This window comes from Saccopteryx leptura, chromosome 13 (genome assembly GCF_036850995.1).
Source record: "Saccopteryx leptura isolate mSacLep1 chromosome 13, mSacLep1_pri_phased_curated, whole genome shotgun sequence".
Lineage (NCBI taxonomy): Eukaryota > Metazoa > Chordata > Mammalia > Chiroptera > Emballonuridae > Saccopteryx > Saccopteryx leptura.
The window spans coordinates 34,784,726-34,809,785 of record NC_089515.1 but is presented as its reverse complement, the minus strand read 5'-3'; the positions used below and the strand labels follow the sequence as shown (position 1 = coordinate 34,809,785).

The following is a 25,060-nucleotide window of genomic DNA, read 5'->3' as shown; positions in this document are numbered from 1 at the left end:
CGGAATACGGCCAGAGAAACGTTTAAGATTCAGCTTAAGCTTGGTAGTAAATACTCTCATTTTTAACTCAGGAAAAATTCGGTCTAACTGCTGCTTTCACAAATTCAATAATCCAATACTAACTATGATTTTAAAATGAATAATAAAACTTGTGGAAGGAAAAACAAATCTTCATTTCTTTTGGAAACATTACAGTACATTATATTAGGACATCACTCTAAACACACATAATGAGTAATGAATAATGCCTTAAGAATGTCTCAGAAACCAAAAAAGAGCTGAACACCATCACCCTCTTTTACAGACAACTAAGAACAGACCTAACCTCAGAGTTTAACGATCTGAAGTAGTAAAGAAACACAACTAAAACTTATTTTATAACATCAAGGCAAAAAACATATTCTGATTTAAAGCATTCTGATTAAAAGACTATTACTAATAAAGAGATAATAGAAACTATATATCCAATAGCACTAAGTGCCAATCACTTTACACACCTCATTTCAATCAATACCCCAATTATTCTCTATTTTGTAAATAAGTAAACTGAGGCTTAGAAGCTTCAGTAACTCAGCCGAGGTCACAGAGTAAGTGGGGTAGTGACGGGGCTGAGCCCCAGGTGCGAGAGGACCTCTGGGCAAGCTGCGACCACCCTGGGCAGGGGCTGCAGGCGACCGAGTGGCCCGGCCCGGCCCAGGCGCGTGTGCGTGTGCATGTGCATGTGCGGGGCTTCTCCACCTGACCCCCTCAGACCCCCTTCAGAGTCCTAGCGGAGCTCTCCTCATCCACACAAGGGTTACTCGGGGCTGTATTTCAGAACAAAACTGTTTTACATGTCTTTATAAAAAATATATACATGAGGCCCTGGCCGGTTGGCTCAGTGGTAGAGCGTCGGCCTGGCGTGCGGGGGTCCCGGGTTCGATTCCCGGCCAGGGCACACAGGAGAAGCGCCCATCTGCTTCTCCGCCCCTCCCCCTCTCCTTCCTCTCTGTCTCTCTCTTCCCCTCCCGCAGCCAAGGCTCCATTGGAGCAGGGATGGCCCGGGTGCTGGGGATGGCTCCTTGGCCTCTGCCCCAGGCACTAGAATGGCTCTGGTCGTGGCAGAGTGATGCCCCAGAGGGGCAGAGCGTAGCCCCTGGTGGGCGTGCCGGGTGGATCCCGGTCGGGCGCATGCGGGAGTCTGTCTGTCTCTCCCCGTTTCCAGCTTCAGAAAAACAAGAAAAAAAATATATATGAGTTTTTATACATTCATGTATATATTTTAATAGATTTTATTTCTAAAAGCGGTTTTGGGTTCACAGTAAACTGGAGTGGAAGGCTCAGAGGTTTCCCTATGTCCGCTGCTCCACACATGCACGTCCTGTGTGTACACAGACAACAGCAGCCTTGTAGTTTGCAGGAGGGTCGGGGGGGATTAGTGTGAGCGAGTCACAGACAGGGCAAGGTCACCACTGTCCTCTAGGAAACTATCAGCACCTTCAGGTCAGGACACTTCCCTTTCCTCAGTCTCCCCCACAGCACCGGCTCTGGTCAACACACGGGGACTGGGGACTCCAATACAGGAAAGAAATATGACCAGCCTTCACTGTACAAGTCATTTCACAAAATTGTTCTAATGAGAATGGCATGTACTGACTCTTGTGGTGTCAGTCACGGTATTTCCCTGAAAAATGACACTGTCAAGTCAAGGAGTTTCCTCCCAAAGAGACATTAGCACAGGGCAGGACCGCACCCCTGACCAAGCGACTGGCTGACAGGATGTCATTCTAAAGACACCACGGTAACTGCAGGGCATACTTTTGTTCTTTATCCTGCAGACATCAAAAGGATTTTAAACAGAGGCCCCAATATATTACAAAAAATATATGACACTGTCAAGTACAACTCTACTGCAGTAAAAAAATTTTAATTTCTGTACTTAGCATGCCGATTACTTATTATATACCCACTTAACATTTTCTTAGAATTTTGTTATAGGTGGGGAATATTTAGATGGTGCAAACGCCTTAAAACTGTACTGGAAAAACGCTAATGATGGTGCCTCTCTTTTCTCTTGATAAACTTTCTCTGTAGCACAGGCATTCAAAACCCGTATGATCCTCGAATAGCGTTCAAAGGTGAGTGCCCAGCAGCACCAAAGCGGGGAACACAGAGTACGGTGGTCAGGATCGAAGAGTCACCTAGTTCTCAAGTTCCATCTGTTTTCTTTATTATTCCTTCCCACCAAACAAGCGCAGCAACGTTCTCTGTGGGCCAGGTGGGACCGAGAGAAGAAACAGAACGGCAGCCTAAAGAGAAACACCCAGAGCCAGGAAGGGCCAGCACAGTCCCTGGTCCAGACAGAGCAGATAAACAGTACTGGGTTCAATAAGAACTGTCTCTTTTTTCTAACAATAACACGTGTCAAAATACTCACATCCATGAAAATGCCTTCATAAATCCTATCTGCATGGGTTCCAAGCAGCAACAAACACATAAACCAGCACATACAGTATTTCCTTATTAGTTAAAATCTAAATATACAGATCGAATTTACCTTGTAGAATTTGATGATATCTTCCTTAGTAAGTGTCTTTAAATATGCAACTTCTGTATTATCTGAAAAAGTAATTATACAGTAATTTACCAATAATCACGCTTTAAGTAGCCCAGAATACTACACCAAATGACAATATACTTCACTTCAACACTCCTAAGGACCACATTTATAAATATCTGCTCCTACAAGTAGCAGAGTGTTGGCCTAGCATGTAGATGTCCTGGGTTCAATTCCTCGTCAGGGTACACAGAATTGATCATCTGCTTCTCCACCCCTCCCCCTCCTCTCTCTCTCTCTCTCTCTTCCTACAGCCATGACTCAATTGGTTCAAATGCATCAGCCCCAGGTGCTAAGGATGGCTCCATGGAGCCTCCACCTCAGGTGCTAAAAACAGCTCAGTTGGATGGGCAGAGCATTGGCTCCAGATCGGGGGTGTGTGTGTGTGTGTCAGGTGGATCCCGGTTGAGGTGCATTCAGGAGTCTGTCTCTCTATCTCCCTTCCTCTCACTAGGAAGAAGAAGAAGGAGAAGAAGAAAAATGAGCTGTTGGATCTTGGGATAGTCACTTCCACATTTCTGAGCCTTAATTTCCTCACTGGGAAATAGGGGATAATAACTACTTAATGGGACTCTACTGAGAACTAAGAAAAAGGATAAATAACAACACATAGCTATGACACAATGCAAAATGCTCTGTAAGTGGTAGGTACTATATTCATAGTGAAACTGTTAGAAAATCATAGGTAAGGAAACAGAGGCCAAAAAAGGTGAGCTGGCCAACATCTTCAACTTATTGGCATCACAATGAAATCACAATCCAACTCTCCTGACTTTTAGGGTAGCTCAGCACACCCCACTGTTAATCTCTGCTCTATCCCTGGCGGGACGGCTTAGTTGGTTCGAGTGTCATCCCGAAGTGCAGAGGTTGCTGGTTCAGTTCCTGGTCAGGGCACACACAGGACAGACTGATGTTCCTGTCTCTCTCTCTCTCGCCCTTCCTTTCTTGCTAAAATCAATAAATAAAAAGTTAAAAAAACAATCTCTGCTCTATAAGAAAGGTAAAAGGAAGCTGAGAAGCAGGAGGCTTTGGGGAGCATAGTTCCCCCAAATCTAAAAGCACGAACATATTTGTGGAGACCCCTGAAGGCACATGTTGAAGCCCAGGGCCTCCGGGACACAGCATCAGAAGAGTTCAATCTGCTGGTCTTTCTTTTTTGTTTTGTTTTTTAAGTGTTATGAGAAATAGATATCTACATATCCATGCTTAGAGGCTCAGGGGCATGGTGATTGAACACAAAAAGTGAAATAAGATTTATTATTACGGGGGTGGGGGGATATATTCGGTGGGATACTTGAATCTATGTAAACACAATACATTTAAATCAATAAAAAAAAAGATTTATCATTAGTGCATTATTATGAGACCCAGGTGGATCCAGGTCTAGCTTTAGAGGAAAAAATAAAAGGAGGACAGCTTCTAATAGGAAATAGTTATGTTAAACAACAGTTATTTAGAAGTTCTAGGCTCCCACCTGCCTCCCAAATCAGTACTGGACCATCGCCTATGAAGACCATTTTGTGGGACGGCCTCAATGTCCTTAAATGTGACACTAATGCCATGAATGGTGGGCCCTAATTTTGCCTTACCTCTGTCAAAATTATACTGCTGGGAGATGATTTCCCCCCAATATTTAGCACACTCTGCAGACAGTTTCTTTGGTTTGTCTAGCCGACGGATTGCTAACGCCTGAATGTGTTTCTGGAAAGCCTCCTCCGTCATGTCCTCTATGGACTTCTCCATGGTAATTAAGAAAGCTTCCACTCTACTTTCTAGGTAGTGAGGAGGCTTTTCAGACTGGATGATGAAGCGTAAGCCTTGTATGCCGTTGGCTCGACGTGGACCACTGAAGACGATATACCCTGAAACATAAACACCAGCCGGTCAGGACCTTGGCATTTGAAATTCAGGTCACTTTTAATCTTTCAAAAATTATCCTCTCGGAGCAAATAAATTCTACTTTAAGGTTTTATATTATTAACTTCTGAAGAAATATGAGCAATTAGAATATCCTCAGGTCCTAAGGATAAAACACAAGAGCTCTCTAAAGAATAGTCAAAAAGCCTTGGCGGGTAGCTCAGTTGGAGCGTCGTCCCAGCATGCCAAGGCTGCGAGTTCGATTCTATATATTTCAGGGAACACAAAAGAATCAACCAATGAGTACATAAATAAGTAGAACAACAAATCGATGTCTCTCCAAATCAATCAATAAAAATTTTTTTGAAAAGCTTGACCTGTGGAGGTGCAGTGGATAAAGCATTGACCTGGAATGCTGAGATTGCTGGTTCAAAACCCTGGGCTTGCCCAGTCAAGGCACATATAAGAAGCTACCTACAAGCTGATGCTTCCTGCTCCTCCCCCAACCCCCAGCGCTCGCTCGCTCTCTCTCTCTCTCTCTCTAAAAATCAATAAATAAAATCTTTAAAAAACATTTTTTGAAAGAATAGTCAGAAAGTTGGAGAGAACTACTCCTCCTTAAAAAAATTAGGCCCTGGCCGGTTGGCTCAGTGGTAGAGCGTCAGCCTGGCGTGCAGAAGTCCCAGGTTCGATTCCCGGCCAGGGCACACAGGAGAGGCGCCCATCTGCTTCTCCACCCCTCCCCTCTCCTTCCTCTCTGTCTCTCTCCTCCCCTCCTGTAGCGAGGCTCCATTGGAGCAAAGATGGCCCGGGCGCTGGGGATGGCTCCTTGGCCTCTGCCCCAGGTGTTAGAGTGGCTCTGGTAGCAACAGAGCGACGCCCTGGAGGGGCAGAGCATCACCCCCTGGTGGGCAGAGCATCGCCCTCTGGTGGGCGTGCCAGGTGGATCCCGGTCGGGCGCATGCGGGAGTCTGTCTGTCTCTCCCCGTTTCCAGCTTCAGAAAAAAAAAAATTAAAAATAAATAAATAAATATAAAAATATCCCTGGCCAGGTAGCTCAGGTACCATCCTGGTCAGGGCACATACAAGAATCAACCAGTGAATGCATGAATAAGTGCAACGAATCGATGTTTCTCTCTCTCTCTCTGAAATTCAATCACTCAGTAATTTAAAAAAAACAAAACAAAAACACTACCCTATTCAACATGCAAAATCAACATCTTCAGGCCCTGGCCGGTGGGCTCAGTGGCAGAGCATTGGCCTAGCGTGCGGATGTCCTGGTTTTGATCCCTGGTTGGGGTACATGAGAAGCAACCATTTATTTCTCTTTCCCACCCTCTCCCCTTCGCTCTCTCTTCCTCTTTTGTAGCCAATGGCTTGATTGGTTCAAGTGTCAGACCCAGGCGTTGAGGATAGGTCAATTGATTAGAGCATCAGCCCCAGACGGGGGCTGCCAGGTGAATCCTGGTTGGGGTGCATGTGGGAGTCTGTCTCTTTATCTCCCCTCCTCTCACTTAAAAAAAATAGACATCCCATAACTCTTACTTATCAGCTAGTTAATCCTCTTCAATCTATGTTCAAGTTACTTGCATCCCTATGAAATGCTAGATTCATTTTTGTCCCCTAAACATTGTCCTACCATTATTTCCTTTCATATCCAAGTTCCTTATGTGAACTTGCCTCTACCATCGCATTTCCTGTTAGATAATCCATTCCTGGACCATTCTAGGAACTGTAAATCTCTACAGACCAAGTAATGGAAGGTCGTATTTCCACTGACACCGTGGGAGCTCATGCACTACCTCCCATCCTCTTTTTTAAACCAAGCTTGTTGCCTGCCCCTTCAGCTACTCTGCCCTGTACCACACCTCTGAGAGCAGAGTCTCTGGGTCCCACTCCTGAGAAAGAAACTCTCTTTCAGTACAGCCTTTAGAGTTTAAAGCACACTGTACTGTAAGTACTCCTTTAAGGTCTGGTTTCTGATTAGATTGCGAGCTCCTTAAGGGAAGCCTCTGCCATAACTTATCTACTTTCACGGGCCAGCATGTACCATGGTGGTTGTTTAAAAAAGAATTGGTACTTGGACAGACTCATCCAAATTCTTTTTCCCACTGGTTCATCCCAGTCATTACTGAGGCTTATCTATTTATTTATTTTTTGTGTGTGGGAGAGACAGAGAGTTTCAGAGAGAGGGACAAACAGGAATGGAAAGAGATGAGAAGCATCAATCATCAGTTTTTCGTTGCGACACCTTAGTTGTTCATTGATTGCTTTCTCATATGTGCCTTGACTGTGGGGCTACAGCAGACTGAGTAACCCCTTGCTCGAGCCAGCGACCTTGGGTCCAAGCTGGTGAGCTTTGCTCAAACCAGATGAGCCCGCGCTCAAGCTGGCGACCTCGGGGTCTTGAACCTGGGTCCTCCGCATCTCAGTTTGATGCTCTATCCACTGCGCCATCGCCTGGTCAGGCACTGGGGCTTATTATTATTTTCTTGCTCATTGATCAGACCTGATAGGATCTCTTAAGACTTTTAACAGTGTCTAAAACTCTGAACCTTTCCTCAACAAACACCTGTGAGTTCCCTCTCTGAGCCCCAAAGATGAATAAGAGGAAACGCCTGCACCCTCAGGGAACCCAAAGTTGAGTGAGTCTAACCTTCTCTGCATGGCTGGCTCCCCACCCTGCCGCCCGTAACTGCTGCCTTTAGCATCCTCTCCCTGCTACCCTGCACGTCTCTTTACTGACATGTACGTAATGTGAACACAGTGGCATCTCCTTAAAAACTGCTTTAATGGCCATAAGATAATACTTGTTTATCTTTTAGAAGTGGATTCCCGTAACAAGGTTTTCACAAGTCTCTCTGAACAGAGCGCGCCTGCAGCAGCATGCTGGGGACAGCCCTGTGGAGAGTCTTCTCTGAGGACACGGCTGCCCCTCGAGGCCGGCAGCGCCCCGCCCCCCTCACCTAACTGCTCCTTGGTGCGCAGGGTGTTGAAGCAGGGCTCCGAGATGATCTGGCAGAAGAGCTCCAGGAACATGTTCTCCGCGGTGCTCTGCATGTCCGTCTGGTAGTATATCTCGATGCCACAGTTATTGTGGACTTCGTTTCTCTGCTGGTAAACAAACCATCCTCCTAGGAAGTTTCAAAAAGAGAGCAACACATTCACAAACTTATTTAGGGTTTAATAAAATTAATGTTTTGCTTGGCTTTTAAGTTTCAGTTTGATTGTTGTTTTTCGGCAATTCCAAACTGCGATTAACTTACTAGAATGTGAAACGCAACTTACCTAAGGGAATTCCATTATAGTGATTTGTATTTGATGGGCCCTCCATAAGCCTTCATTGAATTTAAAGGGCAAAGAACTTAGAAAAAACCATTTTATGACTAAGTATTAATTCTAAATAAGAACCAGAGTTAATAAAATGTACAATGTAGTATACATACTAGCTTAGAACTAGCTAATACATACAAGAACCTCAATAGAAATAACCATACAAAAAATTTTTAATTACTAGTTGTGTTTTTATTATCTTGCATTTCTATTTATTTAGTTTTTTTTTATGCTTATTTTATTGATTTTAGAGAGAGATGAAGGGAGAGAGGGAGAGAGAGACAGAAACATCAGGTCTGCTTCTTATACGTGCCCTGACCAGGGATAGAACCAGCAACCTCTGCGCTTTGGGACAATGATCTACCCCCTGAGCTATCTGGCCAGGGCCATCTTGTGTTTCTATTTAATTTTCTATTCCCAATATTGTTTACTCATACCCACAGTAAAAGTCATTTCACAGATTTACAAAAGTGTGTACACTGCTTAGAGATAACTTAGCCCAATATCTCACTTTAGAGAGCAGGAAACGAAGACCCTGAAAAGTGGGGCACCTTGTCCGAGGACACAAAGCCCAGCGGACAACTAGGAAGAAATCTCAGATATGCTGATCAAATATTTCATCAACATTATGGATAGATGATAGTGCTTTATGATCTAATAACATTTTATGAGCGACAAATTTGACTAAGCAAATATGTAGGGCTTAGTATTTAATATTATATGACTCAGAAATTTAAGATTTCTCAGACGCAGAAGTAATAATATGTTTGCTCACTTTACCAGAAGCTAACTTAGACATCAGCAGTAAAGGGAGGCAGAGAAGCCTGGAGTTGTATTTCATCTGTTTCACTTTTTGACCATGTCCAAGTTGGACTAACAAACTTTCTGATCGTATACTGGCAGCATGACATTCCCTCTTATCAGAAGAGAAAGAACACAGGCTGTAAGTCACCCCCCCACACACACTTCCAGCCTTTTAATACTTAGTCCCAAATGTCTCCTTATTCACACTACCGGAAATTTTTCTTTTTAAACTGTAAATATTGCCCCACGGAGAGTTAAGTGAAGGACTATTTAAGACATTTCCTAACTGATCAATCGGGTAAATTAGAATGTTCCCTAACATCTAGCATTTTGAAAATGGGATATGAACTGAGTTATTTTTGAGTGTGGAGAGAACTGAGGGCCTTCCAGAGACAAGAGACAAGGCCCTAGCCCTTGGAGAGGCGAGAGATGGTGGGAAGTATCAGGTCTACTGGAAAGTTCTGTCCATTTCTATCACAAGTTTCGACACGTAAGCACATGTTTATCTGGCGCATGTGTGCCTCTCTATTTTTATCACTTAATGTATACATACTGACGTAGCAAATTAACTAAAACAAAGTTGATTCACGTTAGTCTTATGTGTGAAGCGATAGTGTACCCATGGCTACTGATAAAAGTTCATTTACACCTCTGTAATTTTTATGAATTTCAACAAGGAAGAAATGCTACAGAAGCATGTAGAAATTTATTGAAAGTGTTTGGTGAAGGAATAACACCATCTATCACTTGTTTTTGTCCTTACAAAATTTTTTGAAGGGCAAAAAATTCAAAAATGAAGAAGATATCAAACAAGCACTGGTTCAATTTTTTGCATCAAAAGATAAAACATTTTTCAAAAATGGGATATACAAATTGCCCTCACGCTGGCAAGAAATCATTAATAATAATGGCAATTACATTATTTAATAAAGTTTATTGACGGTAAGAAAAATTTGTATTTTGTTTTATTCCAAAAACGGACAGAACTTTCTGGTAGACCTTATATATTAAAAAGAAATGTGAAAGATAGATTTTACTTTAAAATTTTGTTTCTAGACTGGCATCACTTAACCTGATAACCAAATGCTATGGTTCTTGAACAGGGCCGACCCTAACTCTTCCCCTCTGCTGCACTTCAGTGACTGAGAACACACTAGCATTAGTCTGAAATGAACCAGTACCGGGTCTGTGAGGACTGGTCATGCAGGACAACAGAGCTGTGCTCAAGGTATCCTTACACATTCAACAATGATATCCTAAGGTAATAACTATGTTTGAGGTGCTTTAGTAGCTAGCTACTCAAGTGAGCCAGGCATAGATGCTGGTCTTCAGAAATATATAAATTGGCCCTTGACAGTTGGCTCCATGATAGAGCATCTGCCCAGCATGTGGATGTTCCAGGTTTGATTCCTGATCAGGGCACACAGAAGTGACTATCTGCTCCTCTACCCTTCCCCATCCTCTCTTTTTTTCTCTCTCCCCCTCCCACAGCCATGGCTCTACTGATTTGAGGGAGTTGGCCCCTGGTGCTGAGGACGGCTCCCTAGCCTCTGCCCCAGGCACTAAAAATAGCTCAGCTGCCGAGCAATACAGCAATGCCACAGATGGGCAGAGCATCGCCCCATGGCAAGGGCTTGCCTGGTGGATCCCAGTAGGGGTGCATGTGGGAGTCTGTTTCTCTGCCTCCCCTGCTCTCACTAACTAAAACAAAAAAGAAAGAAAGAAAAGAAATGTATGGTTAACTTTAATACCCATGCAAGAGAAAAAGAGCTGAGTAGCTTAAATAAGGAAAGGTTCAGAAAACCTGGGCTGGGAGGTCATAAGAGGAAGTGATTACTTCTAGCTGGAAGTCCTGGAAAAAGTTTAGTGGAACAGGGGGCTTAACATGGGCTTGGAAGGATGAAGAGGATCTAGACATAGGTCCATGAGGAAAACGAGGGCTGGGGATGGGAAGGAGCAATATTTCGGGAGATAATATAGCTGGGGAAAAGCCCAGACCTGTGCGCATGGGGAACAGTCAACATCAGGCTGGCTTCTCACCCCAGGTCTAATGGACTTCCTGCTAGACAGTTTTGAATACTGAAAATAATGCTTAATAAGTTATTTTTAATCAACACAAACCATTATTAATGCAAAAATAATCCAACACTGTAGACTCTAATATATTGACTATCTGTTCTTTATGTTAAAATTCCTCATAAAATATACATATAATAAATACAGGTTGTTATCTGAGCCTGTGGCTTTCCTAAAACTCTGCCAAGAATCAATGGGCTTCCAACTGGGTATTATAATTTTAGTTTTTATTTTTTATAAATAAATTTTATTTCATGAGTCATGATCACCATTTCTTCAGCTTTGTGATATTTTACTTCCAAACTCCTCTATGCATAATTATAGTCAATTCCAGTATCGTTCCCTTCAAAATAATTTCCTACCTCCAATTTCACCTCTTTGGTCTACCTACTGAGAATTTCCTGGCAGAATTATCTCTCTTAAACCATACTTCAATAAATAGCAGTGTATTCCCTAGTTCTTTACCATAAAACAATACATTATCATCCAAGTAAATCTGATCTACCTGTAATCACCCACAATATTATGTCAAAGTTGTCCAGCACCAGAGTTAAAACATTTCAACTTACTGTCAGGGAGCTGAACTTCTCTATACCGAACAAGCTGACTTGGAAGGAGAGGTTTCGTATGAGCGTGTTCAATAAGAGTGTCCTCAACCATCTGCATAATTCCTAATGCAGCCTGTGGACAAAGATGGGTCACAGTCCATTACAAGAACATAAACGCACCTTGTCTGTAAAGATACAGACAATATATTGAATGACAGCCCAAGTAATATGAAAACAACATGCCTGTGAAATAAACCAGCCTAGTTTATCATAAAAATTGATTTTTAAATCTTAAACACATTTGATACTATTCAAATGAATAAAAATTAAATTTGTCAATCTGCAACGTGGTCCATATGGCGGCAGTGAAGAGAAATGGAGACCCAGACCGCCTCGCTGCTGGAACTGACATTGCTAGAGCTGAAGAGGCACTGGTGACGGGAGTTAGTCCCACGTGAATGACAGCTGGGTTACAGCAAAGCAAAGAAAGTGAGCATGAGGCTTATTTTCAATACAATTCACCCTGCTAGGAATCCTGTCCCTGCCACTGGACATGGTGTTTTGAAGGCAGTGGAGCAGAGAGGTAGAAAGCATGGGCTCTTGAGACAGATTGTTCGGACACCCAGAGTGCTATCCATGTGCTAAACGCTTGGCCTTCCCTATTTAATTTAATCCTTATAACTCTCACTTTACAAATAGGAAAACTGAGCCAGAGAGGTTAAGACTTTTTCAGAAGATTGCATATCTAGTCTGTGGCACAGCCAGGATTTGAATCCAGGCTGTCTGACTCCACACCATGTGCTCTTATCCACCCACTTCCCTCTGACTGCACAAGGCAGGCCACAGCCGACGCGGCAGCCAGGACAGTACACCCACAGCTACCCAGCATCACCTTGCTCCTCCTGGGCTCCTCTTCCCTTCCTTCCTCCAGAGAGCAGAGAAGGCTGATTGAACATTAATGTGCTTACAGTGACACTGAGTGGTTAATAGTCTTAGACTCGGGTAAAAATCTCTTGCACCGATCCATAAAAGGTTGCTAAAACCTCAACCACCTACCTGCTTTGCTATGTTTCCATGGAGAAGGGCTTCAATGTGCAGCCGTGACAGGAGCTGAGGTATGAAGGCCTTAAGGCGAGGAAGGGTGACATCTATAAAGGTGTAAGACATAGAGAGCTCTACTTAAAAGGTTTAAAAAGAACTCAGACCTGAGATTTATGGAAGAGTTCCAAGTTCAAAAATTAGTAGTTCCTGTATACTCTTCACCCAGTTTTCCCTAATGTTAACATCTTTCCTACCCATAGTACAATGATCAAAACTAAGAAATTAACCCTAGTACGCTATTAACTAATACACAGACTTTATTTGGATTTCATTTTTTCCACTACTGTAGTATCTTCTTTCTGCTCTAAGATCTAACCACAGTCCCACCTTGCATTCAGTTGTCATGTGTCCTTAGTTTCCTCCAGTCTGTGACAGTTCCCTGGTCTTTCCTTGTCTTTGGTGACTTTAAGATTTTTGAAGAGTCCTGTTCAGTTATTTTATAGAATGCTCTTTTGGGTTTGTCTAGTGTTTTCTCGCGATTACATTGAGCTCGCATCTTGGTAGGAAGAGTAGCACGAAGGAGCATGTTCTGTCTGCATCCCATCAGGGTACGTGATGTCAGTACTGTATGCTGCGGTACCGGTGATGTTAACACCGATCACCAGGCTAGGGTGCTGTCTGCCAGGTGTCTTCACTGACTGTGCACTAGTTTATTCTTTTAATTATAACTGAGTAACTCATGTATGCTATACAAGCAATTAGCAAAAGCCACCTGTTCATCAGTGCTTATCTTTCCCACTGTTTTTAATAAATATTTATTTGGGGGAAAATATTTTGAAACTATATACAGATATCCTGTTTTTCCTTAATTTTTACCCATAAATTTTAGCATCCATCGGTGTATACTGCCTGCATTAATTATTATTATGGCATCCTAATAGTTTTCTACTCCCCACTTTCCTTTTATAATTCTTTTTTTTAAAAATTTTATTTTATTTTACTTTTATTAAAGTCACAGAATCTTTTTTTCTTTTTTTTTCAGAGACAGAGAGTCAGAGAGAGGGATAGATAGGGACAGACAGACAGGATTGGAGAGAGATGAGAAGCATCAATCATCAGTTTTTCGTTGAGACACCTTATTTGTTCATTGATTGCTTTCTCACATGTGCCTTGACCATGGGGCTACAGCAGACCGAGTAACCCCTTGCTCAAGCCAGCCACCTTGGGTCCAAGCTGGTGAGCTTTGCTCAAACCAGATGAGCCGGTGCTCAAGCTGGCGACCTCGGGGTCTCGAACCTGGGTCCTCTGCATCCCAGTCCGATGCTCTATCCACTGCGCCACCGCCTGGTCAGGCTCCTTTTATAATTCTTAATTTAATTCTTCAATTAGGAAGAGTTTGTCCCTTTTCCATTAGGACACCATACTAATTATTACTAAAATGGATGCTACAATTAGTGACTGAAATTTAAAGAAAGGCACGGAAATGAAATTAATAAGCGCTTACTACGGGCCAGCATCTTATAAATGTTATAAACTGTAACGTGTAAGCTGTTATTCCCATTTTAAAGGTGAGACAACTGAAGTTTAGAAAATGTAAGTTTTCTGACCGAAATCATCAAGCTCGTGAGTTGCAGGGCCCGCGCCTGCTCCTCAGTCTGACTAGTTGCTCTTCTCCCCTGCACTGCCTTGGAACGCCTACCCCCTCAGCACTCTTTACAGACCCTATCACAGCACCCATTCTTTCTGCCTCTACTGCCAGGATCTTTTACATTAATGCTTGGCCACTAGACTGGAGCTCCCCAAAGAAACCCCATCTAAATAATTTTTTAATCTCAAGGAACTGGAGTCTAGGGCTTGGTGGATAGCATGCAGTCATTAATGCAGCTGGACTGCGTGACCTGAGGTTCTTGCTAACCCAGCACCTGAACAGCTGACTGACTCAGAGTCATGAGGGATTCAGCCTCTCACAGTGAGCTGTCTCCAGATTAAACCGTGTTGGCATCACTGGATAACTGTATAAATACACATAATTAAACAGAGTAATTATTTATTAGAGCAAAGGATTTCAATTTTAAAAAGTGCTGACTTTCCCTTTAAAAAAATACATTTTAGAAAAGTTTCGCATGCCTATGAGAAACTTCAGAGCTTATTCTGCTTAAAATTCACATAACATCTGACCCCAAAACTAAAAAGTGGGGGGAAAAAAATCTAAAAATCTCTGCTTTTTTATCATGCTGAATGAGGTTCAGTTTCTTGGGGAAAAAATGCATTTAAAATCAATTATCTGATATTTTTTAAAGGCAAAAATTCTTCCTATTAACTGAATTTGACTCATAAACATTTTGCAAAGAAAGGTATATGAACTGTCTAGATTAAGAATGTATCTAGCCTGACCTGTGGTGGCGCAGTGGGATAAAGCGTCGACCTGGAACACTGAGGCCGCCGGTTCGAAACCCTGGGCTTGCCTGGTCAAGGCACATATGGGAGTTGATGCTTTCTGCTCCTCCCCCTTCTCTCCCTCTCTCTCTCTCTCTCTCTCTCTAAAAATCAATAAATAAATAAAAAAAATGTATCTGTTCTGCTGACCAGGCCGTGGCACAGTGGATAGGGCATTGGACTGCGATGCAGTGGACCCAGGTTTGAAACCCTGAGTTTGCTGGCTTGAGTGTGGGATCACAGACACAATCCCATCCATGGTCGCTGGCTTGAGCCCAAAGGTCACTGGCTTGAAGCCCAAGGTTGCTGGCTCGAGTAAGGGGTCACTCACTCTGCTGTAGTCCCCTGGTCAAGGCACATATGAGAAAGCAATCAATGAAGAATTAATGTGCTGCAACGAAGAATTGATGCTTCTCATCTCTGTCCCTTCCTGTCTGTCCCTCTCTCTGTCTCCATCACAAAAGAAAAAAATGTATCTGTTCTAATTAATAAGTTTTATAATCTACATACCTACCTAATGCTGGAGGCAACCAATAAAATAATGTTTCAATAATTATGCTCTTACTTTGTCACTGAAGACATCAAAAACACAGAGCTACATAATAAGTATAAGAATTCAGCATAAAAGATCATTAAATATTCAACAGTATTCTTTTTCCTTATTGCTGAGCAGGTAGGAAGAAAGATTAATTGGTAAAGTGATGTCAAGAAATGGAAAAGATAAAACAATAATAAAGGATGACATCAGTCTACATTCTTCCCAATGTTAGCAACCCTAAAAGTAATTTCATTCCATTTAACAGGTACTCATTGACAGCACACAGAGGATATAATATTATACTAGATCCCAGATAAAGAGGCTAAAGGGCATAATCACTGCCCTCAAGGAATTTATAACTTTCAAGCAAAAGGTATGATTACTAGACTAAAAATTTTAGAAAAAAAAAAGAACAGAAGATGACCTTTCAGTCCTTTTATCATTTTCTTTTGTTAATGTTTATTTTATTGATTTTAGAGAGAGAGAGAGCGAGAGCAGGTGAGAGACAGAAACATCTGTTCCTGTGTGTGCCCTGACTGGGGAACAAAGGCAAACTCTGCGCTTAGGGACAACGCTCCAACTAACTGAGCTCCCTGGTCAGTGCAGCCCTTCAGTCTCTACAGCTCCTGGTTTGTAACTGAACCAGACGGATCCAAAGATGCCTGAACACTTTCTGTGGGGAAAGAATTTCAAACCTAGCCTTCCTTCCTTTCCTGGAAACAGTATTAACCAAGTACTGTAAGCGCTTTGGTCCAAACATTTAGTCATCTGCAGAAATCTACGAACACTTCTAATTAACTGCTATGGGTTTAGGTTGAAAATAGCAAATGTAGGTAAACTGCCTGAAAACCAAAGCCACTTCAAAGGTCACCAGTGTTTTTATAAAAAAGTACACAAATCTGGCTTTAGAACTACAGGTTATTTGAAAGCATGAGCACTAGATATCAGGATCAAGTAAAATGACTTTAGAAAATAATGAATAAAGCAGCAGGCTCTCAGTAGAGAAAGTCTCACCATCCAGGGCTTCTTTCAGTTCGTCTTTAGTCCAGGCCACTTCCGTCATCAGCAAGCGGAGGTAGTACATGGCGTGCTGGTGGGGCTGCTCAGCTCGGAAATTGTTAAGAGATCGCATGTACTAGTGAACGGAGACACAGGTTCATTACTTTTATAAATCCTTTACAAATCATTTCATATTACTTTATGAACAGAACACCAATAAACTATAAAAATAAGAACAGAAAACTTACTGCCTCTTTGATAATTTCAAATCTTTTTTCATCAATCTCAAAGGTAGCCATTTTCTCAACAATCTTCTTTAGCAGAATTGGCTGCTTGTCATTGTAACCTTTCACTGAGAGCTACAGAAGGAGTTCAGGTGTTAGAAGTCTAAAATAACATGAAATACCTTAAGCTTAATTTGTAAACATTCAGAAAACCCCCCAAATAGTGCTTTGAAATAAAAAGTCAAACAAGAAATTAACTTCTCATGACTACAGTTTAACACTGGGAAAATAGCATTAATCTTTGGTATTTACTAATATCTAAAAGCATGACTTTGCTTTTCCTAAACAAAATCAGCAGAGGGAAAACTCACCTGATGCCCAACTGTGGCAGCACATGTTACATGATCAAAATTCAAGTTCTCATAAAGTCAAAATTAATTGTAGAACGTATTTTAAGTTTAATCTTTAAAAAAAAATTTCTAAGGAATGGCTGGCTTAAGGTTTTTACCAGTGTGGTAAAAAGGTAAAAATCCATAGGGGAGTGGGTTATCTACAAACTGGGATATGTCCCCAAATTGTTTATATTTAAGTATTTTAAAAACACATTTGAAGAAACCAGCCAGTCCCAATTTTTTATTATGTGGCATTTTCCACTTTCTTAATCAATGTTGTCTAATAAGGATCCATTTGGCAAAACAGACGTGTAGTGAGGAGACACTGGGTTCTGCCTTAGGACGACCTACTTTAATAGCGTCTGAAAGCGTACATTCAGAAAAGTGGGCGATGCCTATTATATTTCCTATTATTGCATTTCCACATAGTGGTCCCCCTGCGGTAGAAGATACAGCTGGGTACCTATGCAAGCCCTGCCTTATGAAAAATGACAGGCAAAAACCTCAGCGGAAGAGAAGGTTCTTGGCCATGGAGAGCACATCACACATCGTGGAAGCAGACTGACCACTGGCTGAAAGCCCATTTTGTCACAAATAACAAATTATTTATATTAATGGTAATATGCTACTAAAACTCAATAGTGAAATATCAACAATGGGGAATTACTCTTCTAGATGGAGTTTATTTTGATCACTGAGCTCCAAATTTCCCAGGACTCTGACATTAGGTTGTATACATTCTTATACATTAAACAAAAACTACGAGAAAATTTACTTGTGAAGAAAAAAAGTTACTGCAAAATAAATAAAATCTGAAAACCCTAGACCTTTTGTATAAGAATACACAGCACATACTCTCAACTTTAGTTGTTATTAAAACATACAATGTATTTTCAAGAAGAGTGAAGATGAATGTAAGCCATAAAGGGATGTTAATTTGAAAATGAAATGTAGGTTTGGAAACATCACCAACAGTGTCAAAAGAAGGGATCTAGTTATTTCTCAGAGTGCATTTAATAATGTTTATTTTAAAACACACTTAAAAGAAGTTAATGATGCATGCTACAAAAAAAAAAATTAAATAAAAATGTAACAACTGTCTGAGCACAGGAACTTTCTATTACTGTCACCAGAGAGAAAGGAAGCTTAAATAAAATCCAAGCACCACAACAACTATGGACACCTTTCACTTACAGATGTTATACTCAAACACGTGAAAAGAACAGCATGCCTTCAGGATTAGTGTGTTAAGCATTTCAAGCAGAGGAACATGCAAGTAAGTGTAGCTCATGTCCATGTTCACAAAATGCACTAAACTCAGCTAAATCATTCATTAGAGTAGCTAATACCAATTTGAGTTCTTTGGTCATTAAAAAGGTGCAAGGAAAAAACCATCAATCTTCTTGTTTAAGAATGCAGAAGTTAATAGTTTTCCCAAGCTCAACATAATGCTTAAACGGTGTGGTGCCTTTTCTTTGGTTTCCATTTACTTACAAGTATTGCATTCATTCCTGATGCAATGCCATAGCTCAAACCTGAGAGGCGTGCTGCATATGTATACTCTTTTAAATCATCCTTCAATAACCTGATAAACAGGTATGTCATGTTGCAATGGAGAGGATCAGCATAAATGTAGCGACTAACAAACAAACAAACAAAAAAAACATAAAAGAAATGCTTTGATACCTCAAGCAGTGGCATGGTAATGAAGAAACATGACCGAAGAGTATGAATATGCAGCCTCGTGATCTGAATGGCTAGGGAAACAGTACAGGCCAACCTGACGGTTTACAGTGGCAGCGAGATGTCATTCTCGGTTGTCAAAGAGCAAGACTTCAGATACAGAATGGGTAAGATCTAAATCTAAATCGGGGTCCAATTTTGTTTGAGGAGAAAAATCTGACAATCTGATGAGAGATGTTAAAAAAAAAAAAAAAAAGAAATCAAGGAAAATTGGCATAATATGAATGGTATATTGAATATTTAAAAGAACTAACTTCAAAATTAAATGATGAGAAAATATGATTAGCTATAAAGGTAAAAAAAAAAGAAATTAAACTCATATCCTTAATCAAAAATGCTTCCATCAAATCAATGTAAAAAATGTTGATGAGTGGAAGGCTCTGAGACATGGGTACTTACATACATCCCATAGATGGTATTTTGGAGGTCATAGCTCAAGCCTGCTAGCTCTGCTGCATATGCATACTCGTTGAGTGAGTCTTTGAGGAGCTCAAGGTACAAATAGGCCATGTTACAGTGCAAGGGGTCCACATAAGCAAATGGGCTGGAAGAAAATGTCGACAGTAAAATAGCTGATTTATTACGTCTCAATATGATATGTGGCCTTTCGAGATGGATCAGGAAACTGAACACCGATTCACATAATTTCCCAGAGATATGGTTTGAATTCTTGAGTCTGTCTCTTCTTCGCATGAGGAAAAACACAAGATGTCTAAGAAAGAAGTCTGAACTATGCCACGTGTGCTGGTGGAGGTGAAGAGGGAGGAGGAACTGCTTACCCCACATGGTGGGACAGACCCGAGCTAGAAGGGGTGGAGCCAGCCAGAACGCATACCTCCGTTCAGGCTGACAGGAGGAGGCATGGTGAAAGGTCTGAGTCAGCACCGGCATGTTCCCTGTCTCCTCCTCAGCAAACCATGAGATTGGGGAGTTGTTGTTTTGTTTTTGTTTTTTGAATTTAATTATTGATTGATTTGAGAGAGACAGAGAGAGAAGCATCAACTCATTGTTCCACTTAGTTGTGTAATCATTGATTGCTTCTCATTCATGCCCTGACTGGGGATCAAATCTGCAGCCTTGGTGCACTGGGACGATGCTCTGTTCACTGAATCACCTGGCCAGGACAAATTGGGAAGTTTGTGTGCTACAATTATATAAACTTAACAAAGAAAAATTGAGAACTGTGAAAATATTTGCTTATCTCTGAGTTTCCCCAAACCAATAAAGCTAGAGCACTGTCAGTAAAATAATTACTGATTTCCACCACATAACTGCAGCCAGAACTAGAAAAAAGATTAAAAGAGAAAAATATACAAGTGAAAAGAGAAGAAACAATTATAGAGCACAAGAGTTAAATAGGACCACAGAGATCACCTATTTTAAAACTTCATTTCCCAATTAAGACACATAAACTTCCTCATGACACCTGGCCTGGAAGCAGCAGAGTTAGGATTCAAATTTAAGTGAAATAACCTACACATCTGACTATATGACACTACTTACCTTTATGAGAGGTAAGTAAAAAATTCATTCATTCAACAAGTATTACATGCTCACTACCATGGTAGGCTCTTCTCTAGATACTGGGATTAAAGAAGGAACAAATCAGGTACAGTCCCTGACCTCAGAGTTTATAGTCTAGTTGGAAGAGACAAATAATAAATTTAAAATATGATACATACCAGGTAGTGATAGTGCCTTGGAGGAAATTAAACAGGGAGAGAGGGATGGGAGTGATAAGTGGTGGTGGTGGGACAGGAAGATTGCTAAGATGGTCAAAAAGGTGACATCTGGGCTCAGACCCGAGGGAGCAAAGGAGCAAGCCCTGGGGCTATCTGGGTAGGGTGGACAACTTTCCAGGCTGAGAAAACAGCTAGTGCAAAGGACCTGAGACAGGTGCCCACTTGGCTTGATGGCAGCAAATCGTAAGTTTCAGTCTCTCTATAGCACAGTAAAAGTAGTTAATACATTCAGAGAAAAGCCAATAATTTTATCAAAAAAGTGATAATGTGCCTGACCAGGTGGTGGTGCAGTGGATAGAGCATCAGACTGGGACATAGAGAACTCAGGTTTGAAACCCCGAGGTTGCTGGCTTGAGCGCGGGCTCACCGGCTTGAGCGTGAGGTCACTGGCTTGAGCACAGGATCATAGACATGGGCCCAAAGCTCACCAGCTTGAGCCCAAGGTCGCTGGCTTGAGCAAGGGGTCACTCACTCTGCTGTAGCCCCCTGGTCAAGGCACATATGAGAAAGCAATCAATGAACAACTATGGAGCACAATGAAGAATTGATGCTTCTCATCTCTCTCCCTTCCTGTCTGTCTGTCCCTATCTGTCCCTCTCTCTCTCTCTCTAACTAAGAAAAAAAGGGGGGGCAATAAAGCAAAAATTGGGGTATGGTGTTTAGCCATCCAGGGAATTAAAATCAAAGACAAAATTCTACAGATATAGAAACATCCTCCATCTGGAAAACAGAAGTGAATACCACATAACTGAATTTTTTAAAGTTATTACACACAATGACTTCCTTTTCCAAGCAAATAGCAGTTTATAAACATAGGGCAAAATTCATAAAAGCAATCAAAACAAAAGAATCCACAAAAGGGCTCAGCTCCACAGGTACCTACGCACCTTTCTTAGGTGGAAATGAACAGCCAGAAAAAGCCGAGTGTGGGAGCTTAACACCCTGGGGCCCAAGCTCAGAAGGCAGTTCTGAGGTGTCCTAACATGTTGCAACACAGCAGCCAGCCGGTGAGTTGGAGAGGGTCCTAAACTAACTGTGTGTGTGTGTGTGTGTGTGTGTGTGTGTGTGTGAGAGAGACAGAGACAGAGAGAAATACAGAGAGAAGGACAGATAGGGAGAGACAGGGAGAGAGATGAGAAGCATCAATTCTTCATTGCGGCTCCTTGGTCTCCTTAGTTGTTCATTGATTGCTCTCTCATATGTGCCCTGACAGGGGTGGGGGTGGGGGGTGGCTGCAGCAGAGTGAGTGACCCTTTGCTCAAGCCAGCGACCTTGGGCTCAAGTCAGCAACCTCACGCTCAAGCCAGAGGAACCCACGCTTAGCCAGCGACCTCGGGGTTTCAAACCTGGGTCCTCCGTGTCCCAATCTGATGCTCTATCCACTGTGCAACCGCCTGGTCAGGCCTAAACTAACTTTTAAAAGAGAACATGATTCAACTGAAATGCTTAAGTTCTGATTCATTTCCTTTTCTTTCTTTTTAATTTAGCCAGCAAGCAAGAGACAGAGGCAGAGACAGATAGGGAAAGATATGAGAAGCATCAACTCATAGTTGCGGCATTTTTAGTTGTTCACTGATTGCTTCTCATACATGCCTTGACCGAGGGACTCCAGCCAAGCCAGTGACCCTTTGGTCATGTCTCAAGCTGGTGAGCCTGGGCTCAAGCTGGCAACCTTGAGATTTCAAACTGGGTCCTCAGCATCCCAGGTTGACGCTCTATCCACTGCACCACCACCTGGTCAGGCATGATTCATTTCTTAATTTGAAAAACATTACTTTGTAATCAGATGCTATATACTTAACTATGAATCACAGAATTTTTAAAACTGTAAATATGCATAATATAATCCTATTTCTGAAAAGACATCTACAGAAACATACAAGAAACCTAATAGTGTGTACTTCTAAGGAGACCAGAAGACAGAGAGAAGGATTCATAAAAAGCAGACATTTTTAATTCTAAGAACTATGCTGGGCAGTTTAGAATATGCAAAAATATCAAAAGGTCTCTCAAAAGGTATTCTGAAGCCAAATGGGAAAGTACAGGCACACGGTGTTTTATTGTGCTTTAACTTATTGTGTTCTGCAGATGTTGAGTTTTTTACATATTGACAGCCAGACTCTCCACCAGCAAAGAGATTACACTTGTTTCATTATGATACTCATTTTACTATAGTCATCTAGAACCCAATCCGCGATATCTGCAAGGTATGCTTCTGACCAGCCAGGAATAGAGAAAGCAGTATCTAAGAGCTCCAGATCATTCAGTAACTACCACTTCTTCTTCAGGGCAAGTTCCAGGAACACAAATCAAAACCACAACCAAAAACATCCCAAAGTTTTGAGACTTTTTTTTAATACAACTTCTGGGTAAGTCCATGACCTCCCCATATTCTGAAACCCTACAGGTTAGGAAAGTCCTCCTAATAACTAGCACAGATCACTTCAGTGAAAGGGTGTACTCGTCCACAGAAAGAAGAACGGACGCCTTGTTCTTACAATATCTCTTAACAGCAGCAGCCTTCTCTTGTCTAGGCTAAACAGCAATAATTCCTTTCATTTTTAGACATGGGTCTTCAAGGAAACAAAGACAACTTTTAGAAAGTAATTGTTGATTTTTTATAAGAAGCTTTATAGCTAGATTCATCTTACATACCTGAAAAACTCAAAGTTGAGACAAGCCTTCGGCAAAAAAAACTTGTCATCTTGTTTGAACCAGAGTTTGCTCATAGCTGTATCCTGTGGCGGAGAAAAAAAACTGGTTATGGAAACGGGCAGATTTGACAAAAAATGTTCAGTCAAGTCACTCTTCAGGAGAAGGAGGACAAAGGTGACAGCGAGAGTTCTGTCCTGGAGAGGCTGCTGTCTCCTGGCCTTGAAGTCCACTCAGAGGGTCCCAGCAGGTGGGAGTGAGACAGGGCTGGGGCTTCCAGCAGCAGAGAGAAGTCATCCTGGATCCCCCCTCTTTACACACCCTCTTGGGTTAACGACATGGGGACACAGTAAAGGAAGAGTCAGGTAGGAGAAGCTAATACCAACCATCCTGTCCCTGCCTTTCTGGAACCTGGAGGCAGATGCAGGAGTCCTGAGAGAGGTGTGTGGCAGCCAGGCTCTCTGATGGGCCACGAGGTTCCCTGCCTACTGGGATCAATGCCCTTATGTTGTCCTCTCCCCCACACTGAGCCGGAGTGGGTGTGTCTGACCAACAGAATGTATTCGACAGAAGTGATGACAAGACACCTCGGAGGTTATAAAAGACACTGCAGCTTCCATCTTGAGCACTCACTTTCCCTCTTCAATCACTCGCTTTGGGGGAAGCCAGCTGCCGTTTCAAGCAATTTTATAGAGAATAACCAAGATCTGCCAAAAGCCACTGAACTTCCACTCTTAGGCGAATCCTCCAGCTCTAGCTAAGTCAGCGGTTCTCAACCTGTGTGTCGCGACCCTGGCGGGGGTCGAATGACCAAAACACAGGGGTCGCCTAAAGCAATAAGAATACATAATGCATACCAGGTATTTACATTCCGAATCATAGAAGTAGCCATTATTTTTTGGTTTGGGGTCACCGCAACATGAAGAACTGTGTTGCGGGGTCAAGGCATTAGAAAGGTTGAGAACCACTGAGCCAAGCCTTCAGATGGCTTAAGCCGCAGCTAACAGCTTGACCATAACCTCATGAAAAACTGCACCAGGACGACCCAGCTACGCCACTTCCAGAGTCCTGCCCCCCAGGAACTGAGTGAGATAAAATAAATACTTGTGGTTTTAAGCTGCTAAAGTTTGGAGCAATCTGTTACCCAGCAAAGAACACAGCCAGGGATGAACAAATAAGCCACTATCTTGACTCTCCTCTTCACTCTGCACATCTAAAAATAGCCTTAGATGTTCACTTGAAACTCTTGACAAGCGATAGAAATGGTTTAATGTTCTCCCTAGTTTACTCTAAAAAGACCTATTTAAAAAACCAATTAAAACTTGAAGGTTAACAAGTTTTGCCTTTCAATAACCTAACCTATAACTCCTTAAAATGTTATTTTTAAAGTAATATGCTTGTATTAATAATAATGTAATTGCTTCTTATAAATTAAATTTCATATTCCTAAACAGTAATTCTTATCTCACTGAGTTAATCGAATGTGAGGTCATTTGAAGAAAATAAAAAGAAACAAAGATGTGTGTCTATGGTGGTGAGTTTAGCAAAACTTGGTTTTAGAGTTTAGAAAGAGACTGTGCTACAATAATCTGATCCATTTTCTATACAATTTTTACCAAAGATGTGAATTAATAACATGAAAAGGAATTCTGAAAATGGCTCCATGAACTTCATATACCACTCTCAAAGAGAGAATTGTTTTTAAAGGGAAACCCAACAGCTCCCCTTAGATACGCTCTCGTTTAGGCTTTAGAGATTCTTTCTTCTAATTTTCATAATGCCACATAAATCCACTTCTTTATTGGGTCTTCAATGAATATGAAAAAGAAGCCACTATCTCTTAACAGACTCCTGGTTATAGTTCAGACTTACTATATTTTTCCTGCAAAGAAAAAGAATTCTCTAGATTCTGTGTTGTGTAGTTTTGTTTGTTTGCTTTAACATTTCTGGTCTTTTAATGTTTCTTGTATTATTCTAACTTTTCTATCATGTCTTTGGACATGAGGACTCAAAATCAACACAGTACAAGTGCAAGAAATCTCTCTGGTCCCTTTCAGGTAATAGGTATATCCCCTGAGT

At 41.7% G+C, this 25,060-nt stretch overlaps 1 protein-coding gene across 3 annotated transcripts in view; it reads right to left on the bottom strand.

Moving 5' to 3' along the window:
• IDE (insulin degrading enzyme) overlaps positions 1-25,060 on the bottom strand; it is a 108,939-nt gene that overhangs the window by 5,610 nt on the left and 78,269 nt on the right. For 2 of the 3 annotated variants that reach the window (XM_066355665.1, XM_066355667.1), the window contains 9 exons: positions 22,985-23,067; positions 18,987-19,131; positions 16,477-16,587; positions 16,244-16,364; positions 12,271-12,362; positions 11,236-11,347; positions 7,420-7,587; positions 4,186-4,458; positions 2,537-2,598 (listed from right to left, as the gene is read on the bottom strand). In XM_066355665.1, coding sequence (XP_066211762.1) covers positions 2,537-2,598; positions 4,186-4,458; positions 7,420-7,587; positions 11,236-11,347; positions 12,271-12,362; positions 16,244-16,364; positions 16,477-16,587; positions 18,987-19,131; positions 22,985-23,067 — 1,167 coding nt within the window. Of the gene's footprint in view, positions 1-2,536; positions 2,599-4,185; positions 4,459-7,419; positions 7,588-11,235; positions 11,348-12,270; positions 12,363-16,243; positions 16,365-16,476; positions 16,588-18,338; positions 18,484-18,986; positions 19,132-22,984; positions 23,068-25,060 lie in introns of all 3 variants that reach the window. The other variant, XM_066355666.1, reaches the window with a different exon arrangement.